Source organism: Lepidochelys kempii, chromosome 9, assembly GCF_965140265.1.
Source record: "Lepidochelys kempii isolate rLepKem1 chromosome 9, rLepKem1.hap2, whole genome shotgun sequence".
In the NCBI taxonomy this organism is placed as follows: Eukaryota; Metazoa; Chordata; order Testudines; family Cheloniidae; genus Lepidochelys; species Lepidochelys kempii.
In genome coordinates, this window is record NC_133264.1 from 30,104,964 (window position 1) to 30,126,120 (window position 21,157).

Genomic DNA, 21,157 nt, shown 5'->3' on the forward strand with positions numbered 1-21,157 from the left:
GTACCTTGCATATATTGCAGTTGTTTTACTGTGGTGGTGTTGAAATCTCTTTAATGTTTATTGAATTAACAGTGGAAAATATCATTACATTATCTTACTTTAGGTAGTAAAAATAGATTCAGTATACACTTTTGAATAGATTCAATACATAATTTTCCCTTAGTACTGTATTTTTAAGTATATTAATTAAATGACAACTTTCTAGAGCCACTGACTTAATTGTTCAGTACTTGATGTAAATGATCAAAATGGATCAGCATAAGTGGATCATGTAATTTTATTGTACATTATTTAATTCTGTAATTAATTAATTCTTAAACTAATGAAGAGTTAATGAATCCTATTTTCATATTCCAGATACTAGTTTATTCTAAAACAATGTATAGTAATCATAAGCAAGGGTTTGCAAGATCATTCTAAGCAGGCTTAGTAGCCACTATGTTCTTCAGAATAGCCATTTTACATGGCTTTGAACACTGAAACCAGTTTTCAAAAGACATAATGTTGACATATGTCTTCTCCCCTACTTTGGAAAATTATCATGTAATCTTTTAATATCCACGTAGACACCTGTCACTGGGTGAAGGAACCTTGATTTACAGCACTTCTAACAGTGCTGCCCTGCAACCTTCTCCATTACTGTGCTGTACTGTGTAGTTAGCACTGATATGAGCCCAAGTTCTAGCCTAGGATTTGCGCCCATGATTTACTGATGTAGAGTTGAGATTACCACAATATTGAATACCACATGCTGTAGTACATATAACAACCAATATAAATGTGAATATCCTGAAGTTTTTGAATGAGCATTTAAAATGATCACACAAAATCTTTTTAATTATGAGTGGCAGACTTTCTTTGTTTTATTTCAAACTAGGTGAAGTCGATGGATGAAAGTTCTGTAGTCGGAAGAATTTCTAAGCAGTGGAGTGGATTTGTGAGAGAGGCATTTACAGATGCTGATAATTTTGGAATCCAGTTTCCACTGGATCTTGATGTTAAGATGAAAGCTGTCATGATTGGTGCCTGCTTCCTCATTGTAAGTCTGCCAATCCACTAACTTTAAACAATGAATATATGCTCATTTCTGTTCATCTATATGTTAAAATTGTACTGGGATATGACTTGATCCTGGGCTTATTGAAGTTAACAACAAAGCTCCCAGTGACTTTGAGGGTGCAGGATCAGGTTCCTAGGAGGCATGACAAATGAATTATTTCAGATAATGGAATTACATTTGGTGCAATTGGAAGTATAAAATTACATTTAGGAATACACTTATTTATTGCTGATATGCCCGCTCTTGTAAAGTTTCACACCATTTCTATGCCATAAGGAACCAGTTATCACTGCATGGCTTCTCTGAAGCTGCTGTAGGAGCCATTCCATTAATTAGCTGACATTTACTAAACAAAGAGCAGAGCAACTTGTCCCTTCCCTTGAAGACTACTGTAACCATGACACGTCTGGTTTCTGCTAGATGTTTACTGTCAAGCTTGAGTTTTCTGAAAATGGGGAAGAAAACTAGAAGGAAGGAGAGAGGCATATGCATCAGCTCAGGGATGGAAACGTCAACAATCCACCTTGCTCTGTAGCAGCAATCTTTATCAGACCATTATTGATTAACCAGAGCCTTTTCTTACTTGGCTATGTTGTTTTGTGTGACTTTGTCATGCAGATAAAAATACGGGAAACAGCCCTGCTTAGAGACAACAATTTGGCAAAGCACGCAAGCATGTATTTTAAGTCCCATTGATTTTAATGGAACTTAATCAAATGATTGGTACAGGGATGGAATTAATCATATGCTTATGTGTTTTGCTGAATGGGCCCAAAATGCACAAGGCATTATAAAGCACAAATAAATTGTTTGCGTGTGTGTGCTGTGTCTTTTTGTTGGGTTTTTATGTTTTGCATGTGTGTAGCTAGTCGATTTCTCTGATTGTGGGTGGGCAAAAAAAAAAAAAAGGGTTGGTGGAAGTTAAAGAATGGGAATCAATGTTTAAATTCCAGGCCATGTCAAAGAACGAGGTTTCAGATTTCTGTGAAGTGAGGGAAAGTTAAGGAAGTGCCCACTCCAATACCTCATCCACATGCTTCTTAGAGTTGTTGCTCAGCTATTGTTTAGCTACTAAATTCCCCTCCAACACAGACACTGACCTTCCCCCCTCCAATAAAAAAAGCTGTTTTTCTTCATTGTGGGCACTTTAGTTTGCGGGCAAAATGACAGCTGTGATGTCCTGTCCCTGTAGTTCCTCCAATTTTCTCTATCTCCTCAGTGACAGGCAAGATTAACTAGATTTCCTTCCTGGAGAAAATGGCAACAACATTTTATTTCAAATTTCTGCTTAACAATTCAGTTTAATTCCAAGCTATGTCCTAGGACTGTTCTATCTTTTGGTGAATTTTCCCCCTCAGCTTCACTTCCCCTTCTGAGATGCTACATTGATTGGTGCACCTGCAGGCTCCAGAGAGAAAACTAGACCAAGGAATCTTAAAGGCGAAAAAGAAAAAAGTCAGTCTGGTGCTTTAACCCACGGTCTCTTCTCTCCCAGTGCCTCCTTTATCAAGTTTCTCTTTGGGAAGTTTAGCCACATCTGTGGCCAGAAGTGAATTTTCCCCTTAGCCCCATTATATGTGGAATCACAGTGCAACTTACCTGGGCAGGAGAGGAGCCAGGAAGGATTAGGGAACCTGGTTATGCTGGACATAATGAAGGCACTGGTCTCAGCTGCCCACTCTGGCTGAAGACCCCTCTGCTTCTATCCCCCAGGCTAAAGAGAGAGGCAAGATTGAAAAAGCTGACAAAGGTACAAAAACGCTCAGGCCTGTGGATACCCAGAGTAGTAGTTTAGAGCTGCAGCTGCCCCTCCCTTCTGCTTTAGAACTCAGTGTATCAGGGGTTGGACAAATCAACAGGCCCAAGACAAATAAAAGGGATGATCTCTAGAACTTGCACCAGCAGCCACACCCCTGTCTGTGGAGGTCAGCCACTTTCTCCCGCTCCACCTCTCCTTGGACCACAGATGGAGGGCTTTGTACACAACATAGATGCTGCTGATGCTGGATTGTGGTAAGGGGACTTCAAGCCTAGACCACTTCCCATGCTACCAGCTCTGTAACAAGCCTCCGAAGATTTTCCAATGGATATCCTAAGCTGGCACCTCCAAGAGAAATGCAGACTCTTCTGATTGCTTTGCGGAAGAGAAGTGTGAAATTTCTGACTTCTGGGAAATCTGTTCTCAAATCTCACTCCCTCCGGAGAGGCTGAGAAAGTGCCCCAGTGCTCGAAGGCTGACAGTGTCTCCCTTTGATGGTAGGGAGAGCCCTAATCATCTGAAATGTTTTTGGGACAATCTGAAATCTTTCTTAGCACAACTTCACTCTTCCTTCTGAAGCAGAATCATAGGGACAATCTTCCAAAGGGGAAATAAATAAAATCTACATCTGGTACCCCTGCTTACCTTAGGAGTACAGAATGGCAGATTAAACCCAATAAAGACCAAGCCGCAGACCTGAGCAGATTCCTCTATACACACTAAAAATGATCAAAGTAATAAAACATATATGTTAAATAATCCTAACAGTCTTTGAGGAACAGTGCTGTGAAACTGTGCTCAGGAGGTCTGTGGCTACTCTAAACAAATGATAGCTGTATCTTTCTTCTTGTACTTATTGGGACGATATCATAAGAATGTGAGAAGTGCTTTCAGCCACACCTAGAAGTTTAGGAAAGTGCTGAGCTGTCATTCCCAACTGTCACTGAGTTACAATACCCTACCACAGCTGCCATTTCCGCTTCCCCTGCGGCTGATGGTGGAGTGACAAAAGAAAGAACAGTCCAGATGTGAACAAACAAATGGTTGGCCCACCGTTAACTTATTTCTAGCCTCCCTGGCCTCAACTTTAAGGCCATAGAGTTGCTCAGGCAGTCATACAAGCCTAGACCAATAGCGCAACAGTTTTACAACCAACAATCTTATGAACTAACGTGTAAAAAGCAAAAGGTTCAGAAGTCCCATCTCCCTAGACCTTCTGTGGCAACAACATCGGTCCCATGCCAGCCTCCATTGAAATGATATTTTTGATGGGAGTTCGAGAGCTGCAAACCAGTGATGCCAACACCTGCCGATTCCCCCACACTCTGCGGGAATTTTTCTAGGACTCTTTCCACATCTGGATTGCAAAAACAACAGGCAAGTGGGGGTACTAAACATTATCCATTCTGGCTATACTATCGAATTTACCTCCCTGCCTCCTCCAAACACTCCATCCCCACCCCTTTTCAGGGGCCATTTTCATAAGGAGATTCTCAAACAAGAAGTAGAATCCCTCTTGCAAGCGTGGCTTCAAACTGTACTCACCAAACAAACAGTCCATGAATGCCATATAACTGCGTCCACCAAGGTTTTTTTTTCATAGATATTTAGGTCAGAAGGTACCATTATGATAATCTAGTCTGACCTCCTGCACAACGCAGGCCGCAGAATTTCATCCACCACTCCTGCAAAAAACCTCTCACCTATGTCTGTGCTATTGAAGTCCTCAAATCATGGTTTAAAGACTTCAAGGAGCAGCGAATCCTCCAGCAAGTGACCCGTGCCCCATGCTACAGAGGAAGGCGAAAAACCTCCAGGGCCTCTTCCAATCTGCCCTGGAGGAAAATTCCTTCCCGACCCCAAATATGGCGATCAGCTAAGCCCTGAGCATATGGGCAAGATTCACCAGCCAGATACTACAGAAAATTCTTTCCTGGGTAACTCGGATCACACCTCATCTAATATCCCATCACAGGCCATTGGGCCTATTTACCATGAATATTTAATTACCAAAACCATGTTATCCCATCATACCATCTCCTCCATAAACTTATTGAGTTTAATCTTAAAGCCAGATAGATCTTTCGTCCCCACTGCTTCCCTTGGAAGGCTGTTGCAAAACTTCACTCCTCTGATGGTTAGAAACCTTCGTCTAATTTTAAGTCTAAACTTCCCAATGACCAGTTTATATCCATTTGTTCTTGTGTCCACATTGGTACTGAGCTTAAATAATTCCCCTCCCTCTCCGGTATTTATCCCTCTGATATTTTTATAGAGAGCAATCATATCTCCCCTCAACCTTCTTTTAGTTAGGCTAAACAAGCCAAGCTCCTTGAGTCTCCTTTCATAAGACAAGTTTTCCATTCCTCGGATCATCCTAGTAGCCCTTCTCTTTACCTGTTCCAGTTTGAATTTGTCCTTCTTAAACATGGGAGACCAGAACTGCACACAGTATTCCAGGTGAGGTCTCATCAGTGCCTTGTATAACGGTACTAAAACCTCCGTATCCCTACTGGAAATACCTCTCCTGATGCATCCCAAGACCGCATTAGCTTTTTTCACGTCCATATTACATTGGCAGCTCATAGTCATCCTATGATCAACCAATACTCCAAGGTCCTTCTCCTCCTCCGTTACTTCTAATTGATGCATCCCCAGCTTATAACTAAAATTCTTGTTATTAATCCCTAAATGCATGACCTTACACTTCTCACTATTAAATTTCATCCTATTACTATTACTCCAGTTTACAAGGTCATCCAGATCCTCCTGTAGGATATCCCTGTCCTTCTCTAAATTGGCAATACCTCCCAGCTTTGTATCATCCGCAAACTTTATTAGCACACTCCCACTTTTTGTGCCGAGGTCAGTAACAAAAAGATTAAATAAGATTGGTCCCAAAACTGATCTTTGAGGAGCTCCACTGGTAACCTCCCTCCAGCCTGACAGTTCACCTTTCAGTAGGACCTGTTGTAGTCTCCCCTTTAACCAATTCCTTATCCACCTTTCAATTTTCCTATTGATCCCCATCTTACCCAATTTAACTAATAATTCCCCATGTGGCACGGTATCAAACACCTTACTGAAATCTAGGTAAATTAGATCCACTGCGTTTCCTTTGTCTAAAAAATCTATTACTTTCTCAAAGAATGAGATCAGGTTGGTTTGGCACAATCTACCTTTTGTAAAACCATGTTGTATTTTGTCCCATTTACCATTGACTTCAATGTCCTTAACTACCTTCTCCTTCAAAATTTTTTCCAAGACCTTGCGTACTACAGATGTCAAACTAACAGGCTTATAGTTACCCAGATCACTTTTTTTCCCTTTCTTAAAAATAGGAACTATGTTAGCAATTCTCCAATCATACAGTACAACCCCTGAGTTTACAGATTCATTACAAATTCTTGCTAATGGGCTTGCAATTTCATGTGCCAATTCCTTTAATATTTTTGGATGAAGATTATCTGGGCCCCCCGATTTAGTCCCAGTAAGCTGTTCGAGTTTCTCTTCTACCTCAGATATGGTAATGTCTTCCTCCATATCCTCATTCCCATTTGTCATGCTACCATTATCCCGAAGATCCTCTTTAGTCTTATTAAATTCTGAGGCAAAGTATTTGTTTAGATATTGGACCATGCCTAGATTATCCTTGACCTCCACTCCATCCTCAGTGTTTAGCGCTCCCACTTCTTCTTTCTTTGTTTTCTTCTTATTTATATGGCTATAGAACCTTTTACTATTGGTTTTAATTCCCTTTGCAAAGTCCAACTCTACTTGACATTTAGCCTGTCTCACTTTATCCCTACATGTTCTGACCTCAATAAGGTACCTTTCCTTGCTAATCCCTCCCATCTTCCACTCCCTGTATGCTTTCTGCTTTTTCTTAATCACCTCTCTGAGATGCTTGTTCATCCAGCTTGGTCTACAACTCCTGCCTATGAATTTTTTCCCCTTTCTTGGGATGCAGGCTTCCGATAGCTTCTGCAGCTTTGATTTAAAATAATCCCAGGCCTCCTCTACCTGTAGATCCATAAATTCTTCAGTCCAATCCACTTCCCTAACTAATTTCCTTAATTTTTGAAAGTCAGCCCTTTTGAAATCAAAAACCCTAGTTGCAGATTTATTTTTGTTAATCCTTCCGTTCACTTTGAACTGAATTAGCTCATGATCACTTGAGCCAAGATTATCCCCTACAACCATTTCTTCTATGAGGTCCTCACTACTCACCAAAACCAAATCTAAAATGGCATCCCTCTAGTCGGTTCAGCAACTACTTGATGAAGGAATCCATCAGCTATCACATCTAGGAAAATCTGAGACCTATTATTATTATTAGCACTCGTCCTCCAGTCTATATCTGGGAAGTTAAAGTCTCCCGTGATCACACATTTTCCATTAGTATTTACTTTATTAAAAACATTAAAAAGGACTCTATCCATATCCAAATTAAATCCCAGCGGTCTATAGCACACCCCAAGCACTATCCCGGGGAGGCTCTAATAGTTTTCTTCCCCAATGTAATTTTTGCCCAGACAGACTCTGTTCTGTCCATTTCCATCCATCGCTTCTTATTTCTTTACATCATCTCTGCTATGATGGAGGAATCCCCAGCAGGTATGCATGAGTGTGCCATTCCTTTCCCCCTCACTAGATGGGATATCATTATGGATGCATCTCTTAGGCTGGGGGGCTTGCAGCGCAGGGCACTTGGACTTCACAAGAGACCAGGATTCACATCAGCAATCTGAAAGTGAGAGTCCAGGAAGCTTGCAAAGCCTTTTTCCCGTTCATTCAAGATATCCATATCCTCATCATGTCGGACAATATGACAACTGATTTTTACATCAACAAGAAAGGACAAGTGAGATCCTTTCCCCTGTGTGCAGAAGCAGTCACCCTATGGAAATATCGCAACAGCAATCAAATCACCCTGTTGGCAACTTACCTTCCAGGGGATCAGAATGCGCCGGTGGACTCCCTCAACAGACACTTTGCTATGAATCACAAATGAGAATTACATGGCTCCATGGTAGACAGTATTTTTGCTCTGTGGGGAACCCCTGCAAGGGACCTGTTTGCCTCTCAAATGAACAAATTGCAACATACTGCTCCAGAGAAGCCATAGTCATCTTCTCTCAGGGCAACAATCTCCTCTTTCCATGGTCAAACCATCTATGCCTTCCCTCCCTTACCACTCCCACCTCAGGTCTTATGGAATATTTTGTCAAGACAACGCACAAGTCATCATCATCAGCCTCCAGTGACCCAGACTGTTTTGGTTCCCAAGTCTCTGATGCATGTTGTCTCTGTCGCTGATCAACATTCAGTCTTCTTCCAATCTCCTGACCCGGGGAAAGGCAACATCAAGCATCCCATCTCCCAAGCACTCCATCTCAGGGCTTGGTTTTTGGATAGGTGTAAATAATACAGCATTTGTGTTCTGAAGCTATGCAAAGCATTCTTATTACCAGTAAAAAAGATTGCACTAGAAAATGCTACACTGACAAATGGAAGCATTTCTCTCGTGGGAGCAACAAAAACATATATCCCCAGAGATTACAGGTATTCCCCTTATTTTGGACTCCCCCCCGCCGCCCCCTCTTCAAAACAGTGGGTCTTTCCAGCAACTCTTTACGAACCACCTGGCAGCAATCACTGTGTACCACCCACCTTCACATGGTTACTTAATTTTTGCTCCTGCATTGACTACCAGTTTTTGGAAGGGTCTGCTCAGAGTCTTTCTGCCAATAAGGAAACTTACTCCTCAATGGACTTTAAATCTTGTTCTTTCAGTGCTCGCTATCCCTTTGAACCACTAGATATGTGTTCCATGTCTCATGGATAGAAGAAGATTGCATTTGTGGTAGCCATCACTTCAGCCAGGAGGGTGGCTGAGCTCAGAGCACTGATGGCAGATCTGCCTTACACTATATTCCCTAAAGACAAAGTCCCATTGCATTTACATCCCAAGTTCACCCCCAGAGTAGTTTCAGAGTTTCATCTGAACTAGTCAGTTCGCTTACCTGTGGTTGTTCTTTTTTCCCCCCAAACCACATGCCTTTGAAGAAGAGAAGAGACTTCATTCCCTCGATACGTGATGAGCCTTAGGGTATGTCTAGGCTTAAAATGCAACAGTGATGCAGCTGCGCCTATGTAGCACTTCAGCGTAGACACTCACTATAGCAACAGGAGGGGTTCACCCATTGCTGTAGTTGATCCACCTCCCCGAGAAGCAGTGGCTAGATTGACAGAAGAATTCTTCTATCGACTTAGCGCTGTCTACGCCGGGGGTTAGGTTGGTATAACTGTGTCTCTTAAGGGTGTGAATTTTTTACACCTCTGAGAGAAGTGGTTATGCTGATGTAAACTCTGTGTAGACCAGCCCTTGTCCTTTTACCTGCAAGAGACAAAACCAATCAGAATATCTCCCAGATTGTTTATTGCTGTAGCAGAAAGAGTTCAAGGTCAAGCTATGTCTTCTCAGGGGATATTTAAATGGATCCTGGTCTATTTCTTACCCTGCTATAAGCTGTCTAATATTCATCCTTCTCATGAGGTGTGGGCTTATTCTACAAGAGCACAAGCAACATCGGTGCTGTTGCTTCTAGAAGTACCTCTGCGTCCCATTTGCAGAGCAGCTACTTGGATTTCCAACCACACATTTGTGAGGTGATATGCTTTAGTACAGGACTCCTCCACTGACACATCTTTTGGGATGATGGGGATTCAGACAGCTCTGCCACCTGCAACCTTGCACCCTCCTCCTACGTGAGTACTGCTTGTCTGTCACCCACAGTGGAGTACACATAGGGACCAACACTCAAAGACAAAGAGAGGTTCTTCATGATGTGAGATCCCTATATGTATTTCACTACCCACCCTCCTTCCCTTTTGCTTTAGATCGTTCTTGGATTGTAGTAAAGAAGGAAATGTCACCTGGGCAAGGATGAAATAACCTACCTTTCATACACTTTAGGAAAAGGGAAAGTGCAACCCTTGGTCAATAAGATCCAAGCCCTCCAGACATGCCCTATGCCTTCCTCGAGGAAACAGGTGTGCCGTCTTTTAGGACTGGGTGATACCACTGATTTTATTCCTGAGTTCTCAACCATTGTGGCCCCTCTTACCGATCTTCTCAAGAATGGTAGTCCAAAGAAGAACCAAAGGTTGTGAGGAGGCTTCTCAAACCCTGAAAGCCCAGCTTTGCTGAAAACCCGTCTTCTACAGCCTCGACTTCACCAAGTTGTTCCTGCTGCAGACCAATTCTTCAGACGTGGGCATAAGGACCATTTTATCCCAAGTAATGGAAGGTGATGAGCACCCCATCCTATATATCTGCTGGAAGCAGTTCCCAAGAGAGAGGGCTTACTCCATGATTGGAAAGGAAGCATTAGCAGTAAAACGGGCTATCAACTAGCTCTGCTACTACCTTTGGGGTGCTCACATCATGCTAGTCGCTGACCATTCCCCTCTCCAATGACTACAGGCCATGAAGGATAATATCCCTGAATTATGCGTTAGTACCTCTCCTTCCAGCCCTTTTCTTTCTACATCCAACACCAGGCTAGCAGAGCACACCTGAATGCTGACTTCTTTTCACAAGGTGGAGGAGACCAGATTGGGGAGGTCAGATTCCAGATGAGGTTATGGGGATGGGGGAATGTGTGATAATGCAGAGAAACTGCCTGCCAGCACAGCAGGAGCTAAGGAGAACCTTTGAGCCCTGCTAGCCCTACCCTATTATACCTGCAGCTAATGCCAGGCCTGGAGCGGGTAAAAAGGGAGAGTCTAGCGTAGTTCAGGGCTGACTGGCAAAGACAGGAAGGAGCAGTAGCCTGCCGGCCAAGGCAGCCAACAGGGAGCATGTTCTGACTCCCAGCCAAGAGAGACAGCGGAGGAGACCTAGGAGCCTTTAGTAACTGTAATGGCGACTGAAGTATCTGTCTGACTGCAACCCAGAGACATTGTGGAGTTTGGCAGTACCAAACTGATGGCTGCCCCTCTTGAAAGAGCTTGGAACTGCAGTAGGGCACCACCCAAGATCCGCAAGAGGGTGACCTGGGTGGCAAGCCACCCTAGCATATTGGACTATAGGGGGCCATGCCCCAAACTAAATGGACTCTGGTAGGAAGTAGCCCAGAGCAGTGGATTTAGAATCCCTCCTCAAAGAACCCCCTGTTCAGTGGTCCGCTCACACAGGGCCCTGGGCTGGGACTCGGTGGAAATGGGGGTGCCCAGGTCCTCCTAGCCCCACTGCCTGAAAGACTGAGGTACCTTAACCAAGGAAATAAGGGGCCGGACATCAGGCGCTCCAGCAACTAGGCCGCCTGGCTCTCTACACACCTTGTTACAAGGAGAAACTCACCACCACGACACGGAGAATATAATTAAAGCATCTGTAATTTAGGAAAGAAAGATGGAATTATGCTTGTGTAAAAGTTGTCTCAACAAGAAAGAAATTAAGAGGTGGGGCATTCCCATCCCCACCTCCCCCAACTCCGCTAATGACTGACAGGTCTGGCTCTGTTCCCAACCTGCAAGCAGGCTGGAGTATGTAAATAACAGATATATGGATATTACCTAAAAAAAAGTACACTTTCAGGTAAGCTCAGATCGTTTTTCCTATTCTTAGTACAAAAAAATCGTCAATTTTCACTTTTTAAATGGTAAACTAAAAATAAACTTTTTTATGTTTGGCTACTTTTATTTGGCACACAGCAACAATGTTTGTTCAGAAATCCTTATTCGTACTTTTATCACTGACACAGCATGTGTTCTTAGGAAAGTAAACTTTGAAGGTTGTATCAAATGACCCAAGGGGAAGAGAGCATTATTTTGTATTTTCTGCAAAATAGAATTTAAAACCCCCATGAAGTTTTAGTTCTCAGAATAATCTCTAAAAGCATTAAGATGACTCTGATCTACATACCTGGCCTCTTAGAACTATCTAATTCTATGTTCATTTTCTTTGCTGTTTAGGATTTCATGTTTTTTGAACAAACTGGGAATAAGAACCAGCGAGCAGGAGTGTGGCAGTAGAATCTATTGTTGGGCTTAAAACGTGCTTACAGAGAAAAGTTTCACACGGCTTTGTGCTCTTTTTCTAAAATATATTTAAAAAATCCAGTATATATAGAACATGTATGGATCTTTTGCTTATTGCTAGTTTCTTTTGTAACTTAGTTTCTATTGCCCTATTTTATTGTTTTGATATTGCAAATACAATTCTATACCTCTGATATAATATAGATTAGATCTGTATAAATAATGTGAAATGTTTGTGAATCTTCTCTGACTAGAATATGAACTGCAAAAATGATTTCTTTATTCTTGTGAGCACTTTGTAGAAGATCTTTTATAGTACTGGAAGACTGGGAGTAATCCTCTGTCACTTGCACAAAACTACAGTTGATCCTACAACAAGGGCAGATTTTTTAACTTTGTCAATGTTTTATTTTTAAATATATATATAAAAAATTCAGTTCTCTCTGTAATATCTATATATTGTATATTAAACACTGTAATCCTATATTTTGTTTAATTATGATAAAATAGATATTAGCATTCATATTTTGATGTTTATAATATATTTCAACTATATAAAAGAAAATATTATATGAGAGCAGAGGTGTAAATGAAAGGTCTGTTTTTTCCACTATCTTCATCCGCATCTCACAATCCAGATGCAAATTTGCCCAACAGAAGTAGAGTGCCTCACTGTAATTTAACTATGTGTTAACTGATACTGGCAAAAGTGATTCCTAAAGACATTGTATACAGCTGGTAGTCTTTCAGAATTAACAGTTTACCCAAGCAAGATTAAAGCAGACCTAAACCCTTTTTAAAAATAGACTTGTCCCACTTACCTAGAACATGAGGGAGATTTTGGTGTTCTGGGTTAAAATTTGTTACAGTTATTGATAGGCCACTTTTTAACTCTTTTAAAAGCTGGATCATATAGTGGCCTTTAAACTCTTTTTTTTTTATGAACTTTTGATTCTTTGTAGTATGATGGAAACATAACTGTATGGCGGCTTGTACCTTAGAGTGAATCCTCTTTCACTTGCTCAGTAATTACAGTTGATCGTAGAACCAAGGCAGTTAGGTAAACATATTTAGAGAGAAAAGAAAAAAGTCGGAACAGTTAATGATTTCCCTCTCTTTTTGCTCTGGTAATATCATTACTCCTCTTCCTGGCCACTGGCCTAGGCACTAGCTATCAGAGGTATTTAAGAAGACTTGGTAGGTTAATTTATTTGTAAACTCAGCAAATTAGTATGGAAATAGGGAGAAACAGACATAAGACCCCATGACGCTATTTTTATATAATCAGTTTTCAACTGTTTTGTCTTCTCCTTTTGATTATGGTTTATAAGCATTTTTATTTGAACTGGGTAAACAAATGAATACATTTGTCAGTTCCCAGCCCCTATTCTCACAAGCACACACTTGCTTCTCAGTCCCAGATGCTTATTACATGCTAAGGGTGGCATTTTTGTGTGAGTGCCTCCATCTGTGTGATATTGTTGACAAGTCTATTCTAATTACTTGTTCACTTTTCTCAAAATACATTCCTTTTGTTTAGTTATTCAACCTTTTTTAAATGTGCCAATCACTCCGCTGAAATAACAAAAGGCCGATGAGCCATAGGACTCCTCTGCATAATGCCCATATTATTATTTTTTACTATTTGCATTACCGTTGTGCCTTGGAGTCTCAGTCATGGACCAGGATGCCAGTGTGCTGGGTCCTATACAAACAGAAAACAAAAAGACAGTCCCTACCCCAAAGAGCTGACAATCTACATATAAGACAAGGCACAGAGGATGCAGACAGACTGAGGTGGGAGTACAAGGAAACCATGAGAATGCGCTTGTCAGCATGATAGGTTGTGATCTCAGCACATCCATAACCTAGCCATTCTTTGTAGGCTTCATGGTAAATAAGAGTTTCAAGAAGGATTTTGAAGTAGGATGAAGAGGTTTGAAGTAGTTTTGCAGATGTTTACATCTGATGAGTGTATATTTGTTTTAACTCCTGCATGAGAGCCAGAATATATACTTATAAAAATATTCCCTGCAATCATTACTGATTAACACAGCCAACAGGTAGCCACACCTAACTTCCCCCAGTCCCTTTTCCTCTTTGAGTGAAGATGCTGCACAAGCATCACTTCAAACATCGTCACATTAAAAATGTGTAATAACCTCTTTCAGCATTGCTGTTGATGGTGCCAAAACAAAGCATGACTGCTATATTATCCAAGGTAATATATATTCTGATGCTTAAATCATAGGACCAGATACTTGGGTCCAGCCAACCCACAGAGGTTTGGGGGAAATGTGGCTTTAAGCTTTCTCAATTCTGGGGTTAGCTGGAGGACAAAATGTTCCCCTTCATAATTTTTAGCAGCTTAAGGGCTGTTCTAAATCACTCCATATGGAGTGTTCCCCTTGGGATCATTCTGCTGTGTGAGGATTGCCTGAGTGGACTGCTTTCCATCTCAGTTCATTTCTTCCCAGGAGTGAAGGAACCACCAGCTTTACATCTGTCTAAATATAAAAGGAAGGGTAACAACCTTTATGTATGCAGTAATACAAAATCCCTCTTGGCCAGAGGTACAGAATCCCCTTACCTGTAAGTGGTTAATCAGTTCAATTAACCTAGTTGGCACCTGACCAGAAGGACCAATGGAGAAAGAAGATACTTTCAAATCTGGGGGCGGGAGCAAAGCTTTGTTTTTGTGCTCTGTGTGTGTTCTCTTTCTGAGACAAAGAGAGAGACCAAGCAAGTAATCCAGCTCCTTCTGAATGATACATCTAAAATTACAGGAATAGTAAGTAATAGCAGGGAAATGCGTTAGAGTATCTTTTGATTTAGCTTGTGAATTATCCCTATGCTTAGTGGGAGGTTTATCCCTGTTTTTTTGTAACTTTAAAGTTTTGCCTAGAGGGGACTCCTCTGTGTTTTGAATCTGATTGCCCAGTAAAATTACCTTCCATCCTGATTTTACAGCGGTGCTTCTTTTACTTTTTTTTCTTTATAATAAAGTTCTGATTTTTTTAAGAATCTGATTGGCTTTAGTGTCCTAAAAACCCAGGGATTTGGTCTGTGCTCACCTGTACCAATTGGTGAGGATATTATTCTCAAGCCTCCCCAGGAAAGGGGGTGAAGGAGTTTGGGGGGAATATTTTTGGGGAACAGAAACTCCAAGTAGTTCTTTTCCTTGAATCTTTGTCTAACTCACTTGGTGGTGGCAGCGAATACCGTCCAAGGACAAGAAGGGATTTGTGCCTTGGGGAAGTTTTAACCTAAGCTGGTAGAAATAAGCTGAGGGGATCTTTCATGCAGGTCCCCACATCTGTACCCCAGAGATCAGAGTGGGGAGGGAACCCTGACAACATCACCTGGGAATTTTCTCTACATCAAAGCATCCCCAGCTGTACTTGAAATGTAACTCTCCATCCACAGAGGATATAAAGGCAAGATCCAGGTTCCTGGCTTGTATTATGTACAATTGTTCTTATTCATTATTCAGTAGTAACAGACGTGGGCAACAGGATTTAGATCCTGCTGGATTTCTCCTCCTTTTAGAAAAAATGATGATTTTGCTCATCTCAGGAGAAGGAGGGAGAGAGGAAAACAAACTGGAAAAAACCTAATGTATCTCTGATTTAGTGCCAGTATCGGTGTGGCAAATTTTCTTTTAAATATCTTTTTAAAAATTAACTAGCTATTTGGCAAGCCCTGAGAGGTGGTTTTACAGTGTGATAGTTCTGGAATCATACCTGTATTGCATGTTCACTAGTAGGACTATTCATAATATTCTTCTGTAGCTCATCCATTTTTGTTACATTCGTCTGTTAACTGCAGCATTTTTTTCTCTTGATTGTGACTTCTATTATCTGTAATATTGAAAAGAATGTTTACTGAATGCAGTATTGTTTTCCCTCCACTGGTTCTCTGAATTAACAGGGTATTTAGTTCCTTTTTATTTAACTAAGGGTTGATACTTGCTCCCATAAAATAAAGTGGAGAAGCACCAGTTGAGTGCACCTCCAAAGCAAATAATTTTACAATTTTATCATATTCATAAATATTTGTTTTATGTTAAATGAAAGTCAAACTCCAGTTAATTGTTTTCAATTTCAATCTGAATTACATCTTTATTGAGCTCTGCCAGCTATCATCCCAATATAATTGACTTCTTTTTACAGCCTTTACGCTTCAGTTTTTTTTACCTTAGCAGTGTTAGTCCCTTTTAAATAACCCTTTCATGATTCCCAACTTTTCTATTTCTGTTTGGCTTTAAACTTAAAACAAAAAACAACCAAGGAAACAACCTCCCCTCCCTCCCCCATGATGCTCTGTACCTTGGGGGAACACCCTACACCTCCATGTTCATCTTTATAAAATGATTATGTGGTATCCAATGCAAAGTTTGTCATGTTGGGTGTCTTCGGAAGGCTCATAATGCACCGAGCATGGTGATTATAGAAATGTTATAGTAATGTTATAGGTTATAATTTCATGTATATAGTTATGAGGCTGAAAAATGTATCCTCATGGCTTACAGCAAGCCCATGCAAAAACTCTCCAAGAACAGAGAGGTAGTTTACACCTCGTAAGGGCATGGATAGGACAAACCCAGCCCAGCTTCACAGGAACAATGGACACTGGCTTAGGCAGCATCAAAAGAATCTGTTAGACCTTCCAGGGAGTCACCCCCTTCCTTTGGGCAGTTTGGGACTGTGATGAGGTAATGCTCACCTGACTCTGAAGGGTGGGGCTGGGGGCAAAGCCAAGAGGAAAGAAAGGACATGATAAAAGGGAGAGACATTTTGCCATGCTCTCTCTCTTTCACCTACATCTACAGACACCACCACCACCAAGCGCCTGAACCACTGATCAAAGGGGAGAGCCTGGCTGAAGAGCCAACCTCTGGTGAGAAGCATCTAAGTTTGTAAGGACATTTAAAGTGTTAAGATCAGCTTAGAATGTGTTTTGCTTTTATTTCATGTGACCAAATCTTATTTGTTATGCTTTGACTTGTAATCACTTAAATCTACCTTTATAGTTAATAAATCTGTTTGTTTATTCTACCTGAAGCAGTGCATTTGGTTTGCAGTGTGTCAGAGACTCCCTTGGGAGAACAAGCCTGGTACATATTGATTTCTTTGTTAAATTGATGAATTTATATAATCTTGCAGCATCCAGTGGGCATAACTGGACATTGAAAGACGGAGGTTCGTAGGGTTGTTCCTGGGACCGGAGATATTGGCGAGTGTCATTCGCTTGCAAGTAGCTGGGAGCAGCTTACATGCCAGAGGCTGTGTGTGAACACCCAGGAGTGGGGGTTCTCGCGGCAGAGCAGGGTAAGGCTGGCTCCTAGAGTCAAGGATTGGAGTGGCCTAGCAGATCATGGTACACTAATAAAAATGATACCAACAGGATCTTGTGCCATAAATATAAGGGGAAGGGTAAACCCCTTTAAAATCCCTCCTGGCCAGAGGAAAAATCCTCTCACCTGTAAAGGGTTAAGAAACTAAAGGTAACCTCGCTGGCACGTGACCAAAATGACCAATGAGGAGACAAGATACTTTCAAAAGCTGGGAGGAGGGAGAGAAACAAAGGGTCTCTGTCTGTCTATATGCTGCTTTTGCTGGGAATAGAACAGTAATGGAGTCTTAGAACTTTTAGTAAGTAATCTAGCTAGGTATGTGTTAGATTATGATTTCTTTAAATGGCTGAGAAAAGAACTGTGCTGAATAGAATGACTATTTCTGTCTGTGTCTTTTTTGTAACTTAAGGTTTTGCCTGGAGGGATTCTCTGTGTTTTGAAAAAAGAAAAGGAGTACTTGTGGCACCTTAGAGACTAACCAATTTATTTGAGCATAAGCTTTCGTGAGCTACAGCTCACTTCATCGGATGCATACCATGGAAACTGCAGCAGACTTTATATACACACAGAGATCATGAAACAATACCTCCTCCCACCCCACTGTCCTGCTGGTAATAGCTTATCTAAAATGATCATCAAGTTGGGCCATTTCCAGCACAAATCCAGGTTCTCACCCCCCCCAACCCCCATACACACACAAACTCACTCTCCTGCTGGTAAGCTCATCCAAAGTGACCACTCTCCCTACAATGTGCATGGTAATCAAGGTGGGCCATGTCCAGCACAAATCCAGGCTTTCTCACCCCCCCCCTTTTCCCGGGGACACACACACACACACACACACACAAACTCTAATTACCCTGTAAGGTATCTACCATCCTGATTTTACAGAGGTGATTTCTTTACTTCTATTTACTTCTATTTCTATTAAAAGTCTTCTTGTAAGAAAACTGAATGCTTTTTCATTGTTTTCAGATCCAAGGGTTTGGGTCTGTGGTCACCTATGCAAATTGGTGAGGATTTTTACCAAACCTTTCCCAGGAAGTGGGGTGCAAGGGTTTGGAGGATTTTGGGGGGAAAGACGTGTCCAAACTACGTTTCCCAGTAAACCCAGTTAGAGTTTGGTGGTGGCAGTGGATATTCCAAGGACAAAGGATAAAATTAATTTGTACCTTGGGGAAGTTTTAACCTAAGCTGGTAAAAGTAAGCTTAGGAGGTTTTCATGCAGGTCCCCACATCTGTACCCTAGAGTTCAGAGTGGGGGAGGAACCATGACATCTTGTAAGAGGGACAAGGCAAATTGCCACGTTTATTGTAAATACAACAAAATATTCCTATATGCAATTTCTATATAGATCCATTCACACACAGGTTCTACATAAAGGTTGTTATAGTTACTAGCCTAGATGTTGCTCGTGCCAAGTCACTGGCCAGGTGGCCTGGACACGAGAGTGGAGCTGAGTCGTTGTCAGATGCGCATCCGATGCTCCTGGAGGGTGGTCGTAGAACCAGACTCAAAGAACACAGTCCCTGGACCCAATTTTTATAGGTCTCTGGTTCAATACAAGTCTATGGAAGTTGCTTCATCATGCTGAATTTACAATTGACATGACCATCCATCAGCTAAATCAGCAGGTGGTACATCCATGACGGCTCCATGATGGCTAGGTGTTATCTTCTTGTTCTTCCTTGATGCGTTTTGGGTGGATTCCGGTTAGCCCTCCGGGGGTCATCCGGTTATCTCCACTTTGCATATTCTTCGGCCCATCGATATCAAGGTTGAAATTCTTAGCATTAGGCTGGCACCATTTACTAACCAATTATTTCCCTGCTTCAGGCTCTCAATTCCATGCATCATTCATTCTTTTACTTAACAACACAATCTGTGACTCTTGATTCATTTAACAAGTTTTATCCCACTATCTATTTTTCCCTCTTTGGATACCAAGATTTACATAGGCATGACAAGGGGCCCCCACGGGGGAAGAGTATAGTTTTAAAGAACAGCATTGTTTCCTCAAAGTACTTATCACTTTCCAGCACAGACTCTTTGTCCTGTACCGGCCTGAAATAATTAGCACTTTGGCCTTGCATTTGTTACAGAGTGAAATTCAACAGCATGGAACTGATGTTCATAGCTTTTTACAATACCTATATACTCTTTTGACTATCTTTATTTCTACCACTACATAATTATAATTCTATCATACTTATATAACTTTGAGGGCGACCCAACAATCACCGGTCCAGACAACACCAGAGGGGAACGTCACCCCACACACACACACTCAAAACAACAGAGCTCGATGCTGAAGTGTGTCTAAGCTGCGTAGAGGGCCATGGGTTGTGTATGCAAAAGTGGCTTTAAGCTTACCTTTGCATTGCCTGGCCCTGTCCACTACATCACTTTATGCTGGCTGCAAGAGCCACAGGAACCAAAACGCCAATGAGTTTCAGTGTAGCACAGGGAGTGCCAGCCTTTCTCCTCTTTCCCTGCTATGCCAGCAGTAGCAAAATTGAGAGGTATATGAAGCTCTGTGTTGGCTCTTACAGTGGGGTGATTGTCCCTGGGTTGGTTAAGCTGGTGTCAGGGCTGGTTTATGTTGTCAGTGCAATGCAAATGACTCCATTACATCAGAAAATTCACCCTAATAATTATCTCCCATTATTATTTATTTATATATTTGTAGTGCCTCAGAATGCCAGTTGTGTATCGGGGCACCAATATGCTAGGAACTATACAAACACATCACAGAAGGCAGTCCCTGCCCCAAAAATCTTACAGTCTGAACTCAGTCATTTAATAAAGGTTTCAGATGCTATGTTGGTTCTGCCTTTCCAATCTTGGAACATATATTGCCCTCCATGGTGTAAAATATCTGAATGTAGGATCAACCACTTTAGTATCTCCACTAGCCTGTGCTGCAATCACAAACTTGTGCAAAATTGTGCCCTGCATGAGAGTTCAGAATGCCACTGCCACTTACTTATGGTGGCTAATAGCAGTACAAACATTATGTAATAACTATGATCACTACAAATACACATACCAACAATGGCCAGTCAAACTGGGAGTAGCACTATGTGGCAATGGCTAAAATGATAATATAACTGTTCAGGGAAAGGACCTATAGTGTATATCTAAACACATCTAATGGCATTTTTCTAATGTATGTTTCCTTCTAGGACGTGATGTTTTTTGAACATTCTTGAGACTGGTGATAATACAGCTATCCTGTGCAGTCATCGGATGCTGGGAGCTATCTACCCCAAGATGGTGATAAAATAACAAAATCTTCTATTTTGATAAAGTAACATTATGGCACAAAAGGTGTGATGTTGAATTTTATAATAGGTTACATTTTCAAAGCAATGCACAGAGATGTAGTGGTACGACTATCAGCAAAAGTTACCAAGTTAAACATACTCCCTATGCACTACCATGAAAACTTAGGTTCTCATTTTATGGGCAAGTGTCTCTCGCTGAGTATCTTGTGTAGCTTGAACTTTAAATCCTGAGAAGTATATCGTCTAAAGTTAGTTACTTTTTTGGTGGGAGGCAAATTCAGGTGTGATACTATAATACTGTAGTTTTATCTGTACATAATATTGTCGGAGATATATTTTCACTCTGTTGTAAGTTACTGGTTTTAGGGGATGTTATATTTTGTAAGTATTATGTGAATTGGCAACAGGAAATTAAAAGGACATTAAAGGTTCAATCTTGTTTGCATTGAAATTAATGGCAAAAATTTCAGTTCCTTCAGTGGAAGTAGGCACAATCCCTATGACAGCCTGAACTAGGTCATGTACATACAGACAGACTTATGGGGATTCATGTGCTAAATACATCAGTGTTGTCCCACAGATGCTCATATCCAACTGTTTCAGTTCCTTTTATAGCCCAAGAAAGTAGTCAAGGGCTAGGATTTTC

At 41.3% G+C, this 21,157-nt stretch overlaps 1 protein-coding gene across 3 annotated transcripts in view; it reads left to right on the top strand.

Annotated features, from left to right (window-relative positions):
* Positions 1 to 16,930, top strand: part of LOC140917284 (phospholipid scramblase 1-like) — a 55,688-nt gene extending 38,758 nt beyond the window's left edge. For all 3 annotated transcript variants that reach the window (XM_073359740.1, XM_073359741.1, XM_073359739.1), the window contains 2 exons: positions 878 to 1,039; positions 11,802 to 16,930. In XM_073359740.1, the coding sequence (XP_073215841.1) occupies positions 878 to 1,039; positions 11,802 to 11,861 (222 nt within the window). In that variant the 3' untranslated portion in view covers positions 11,862 to 16,930. The remainder of the gene's footprint in view (positions 1 to 877; positions 1,040 to 11,801) is intronic.
* Positions 16,931 to 21,157: the final 4,227 nt, after the last annotated feature.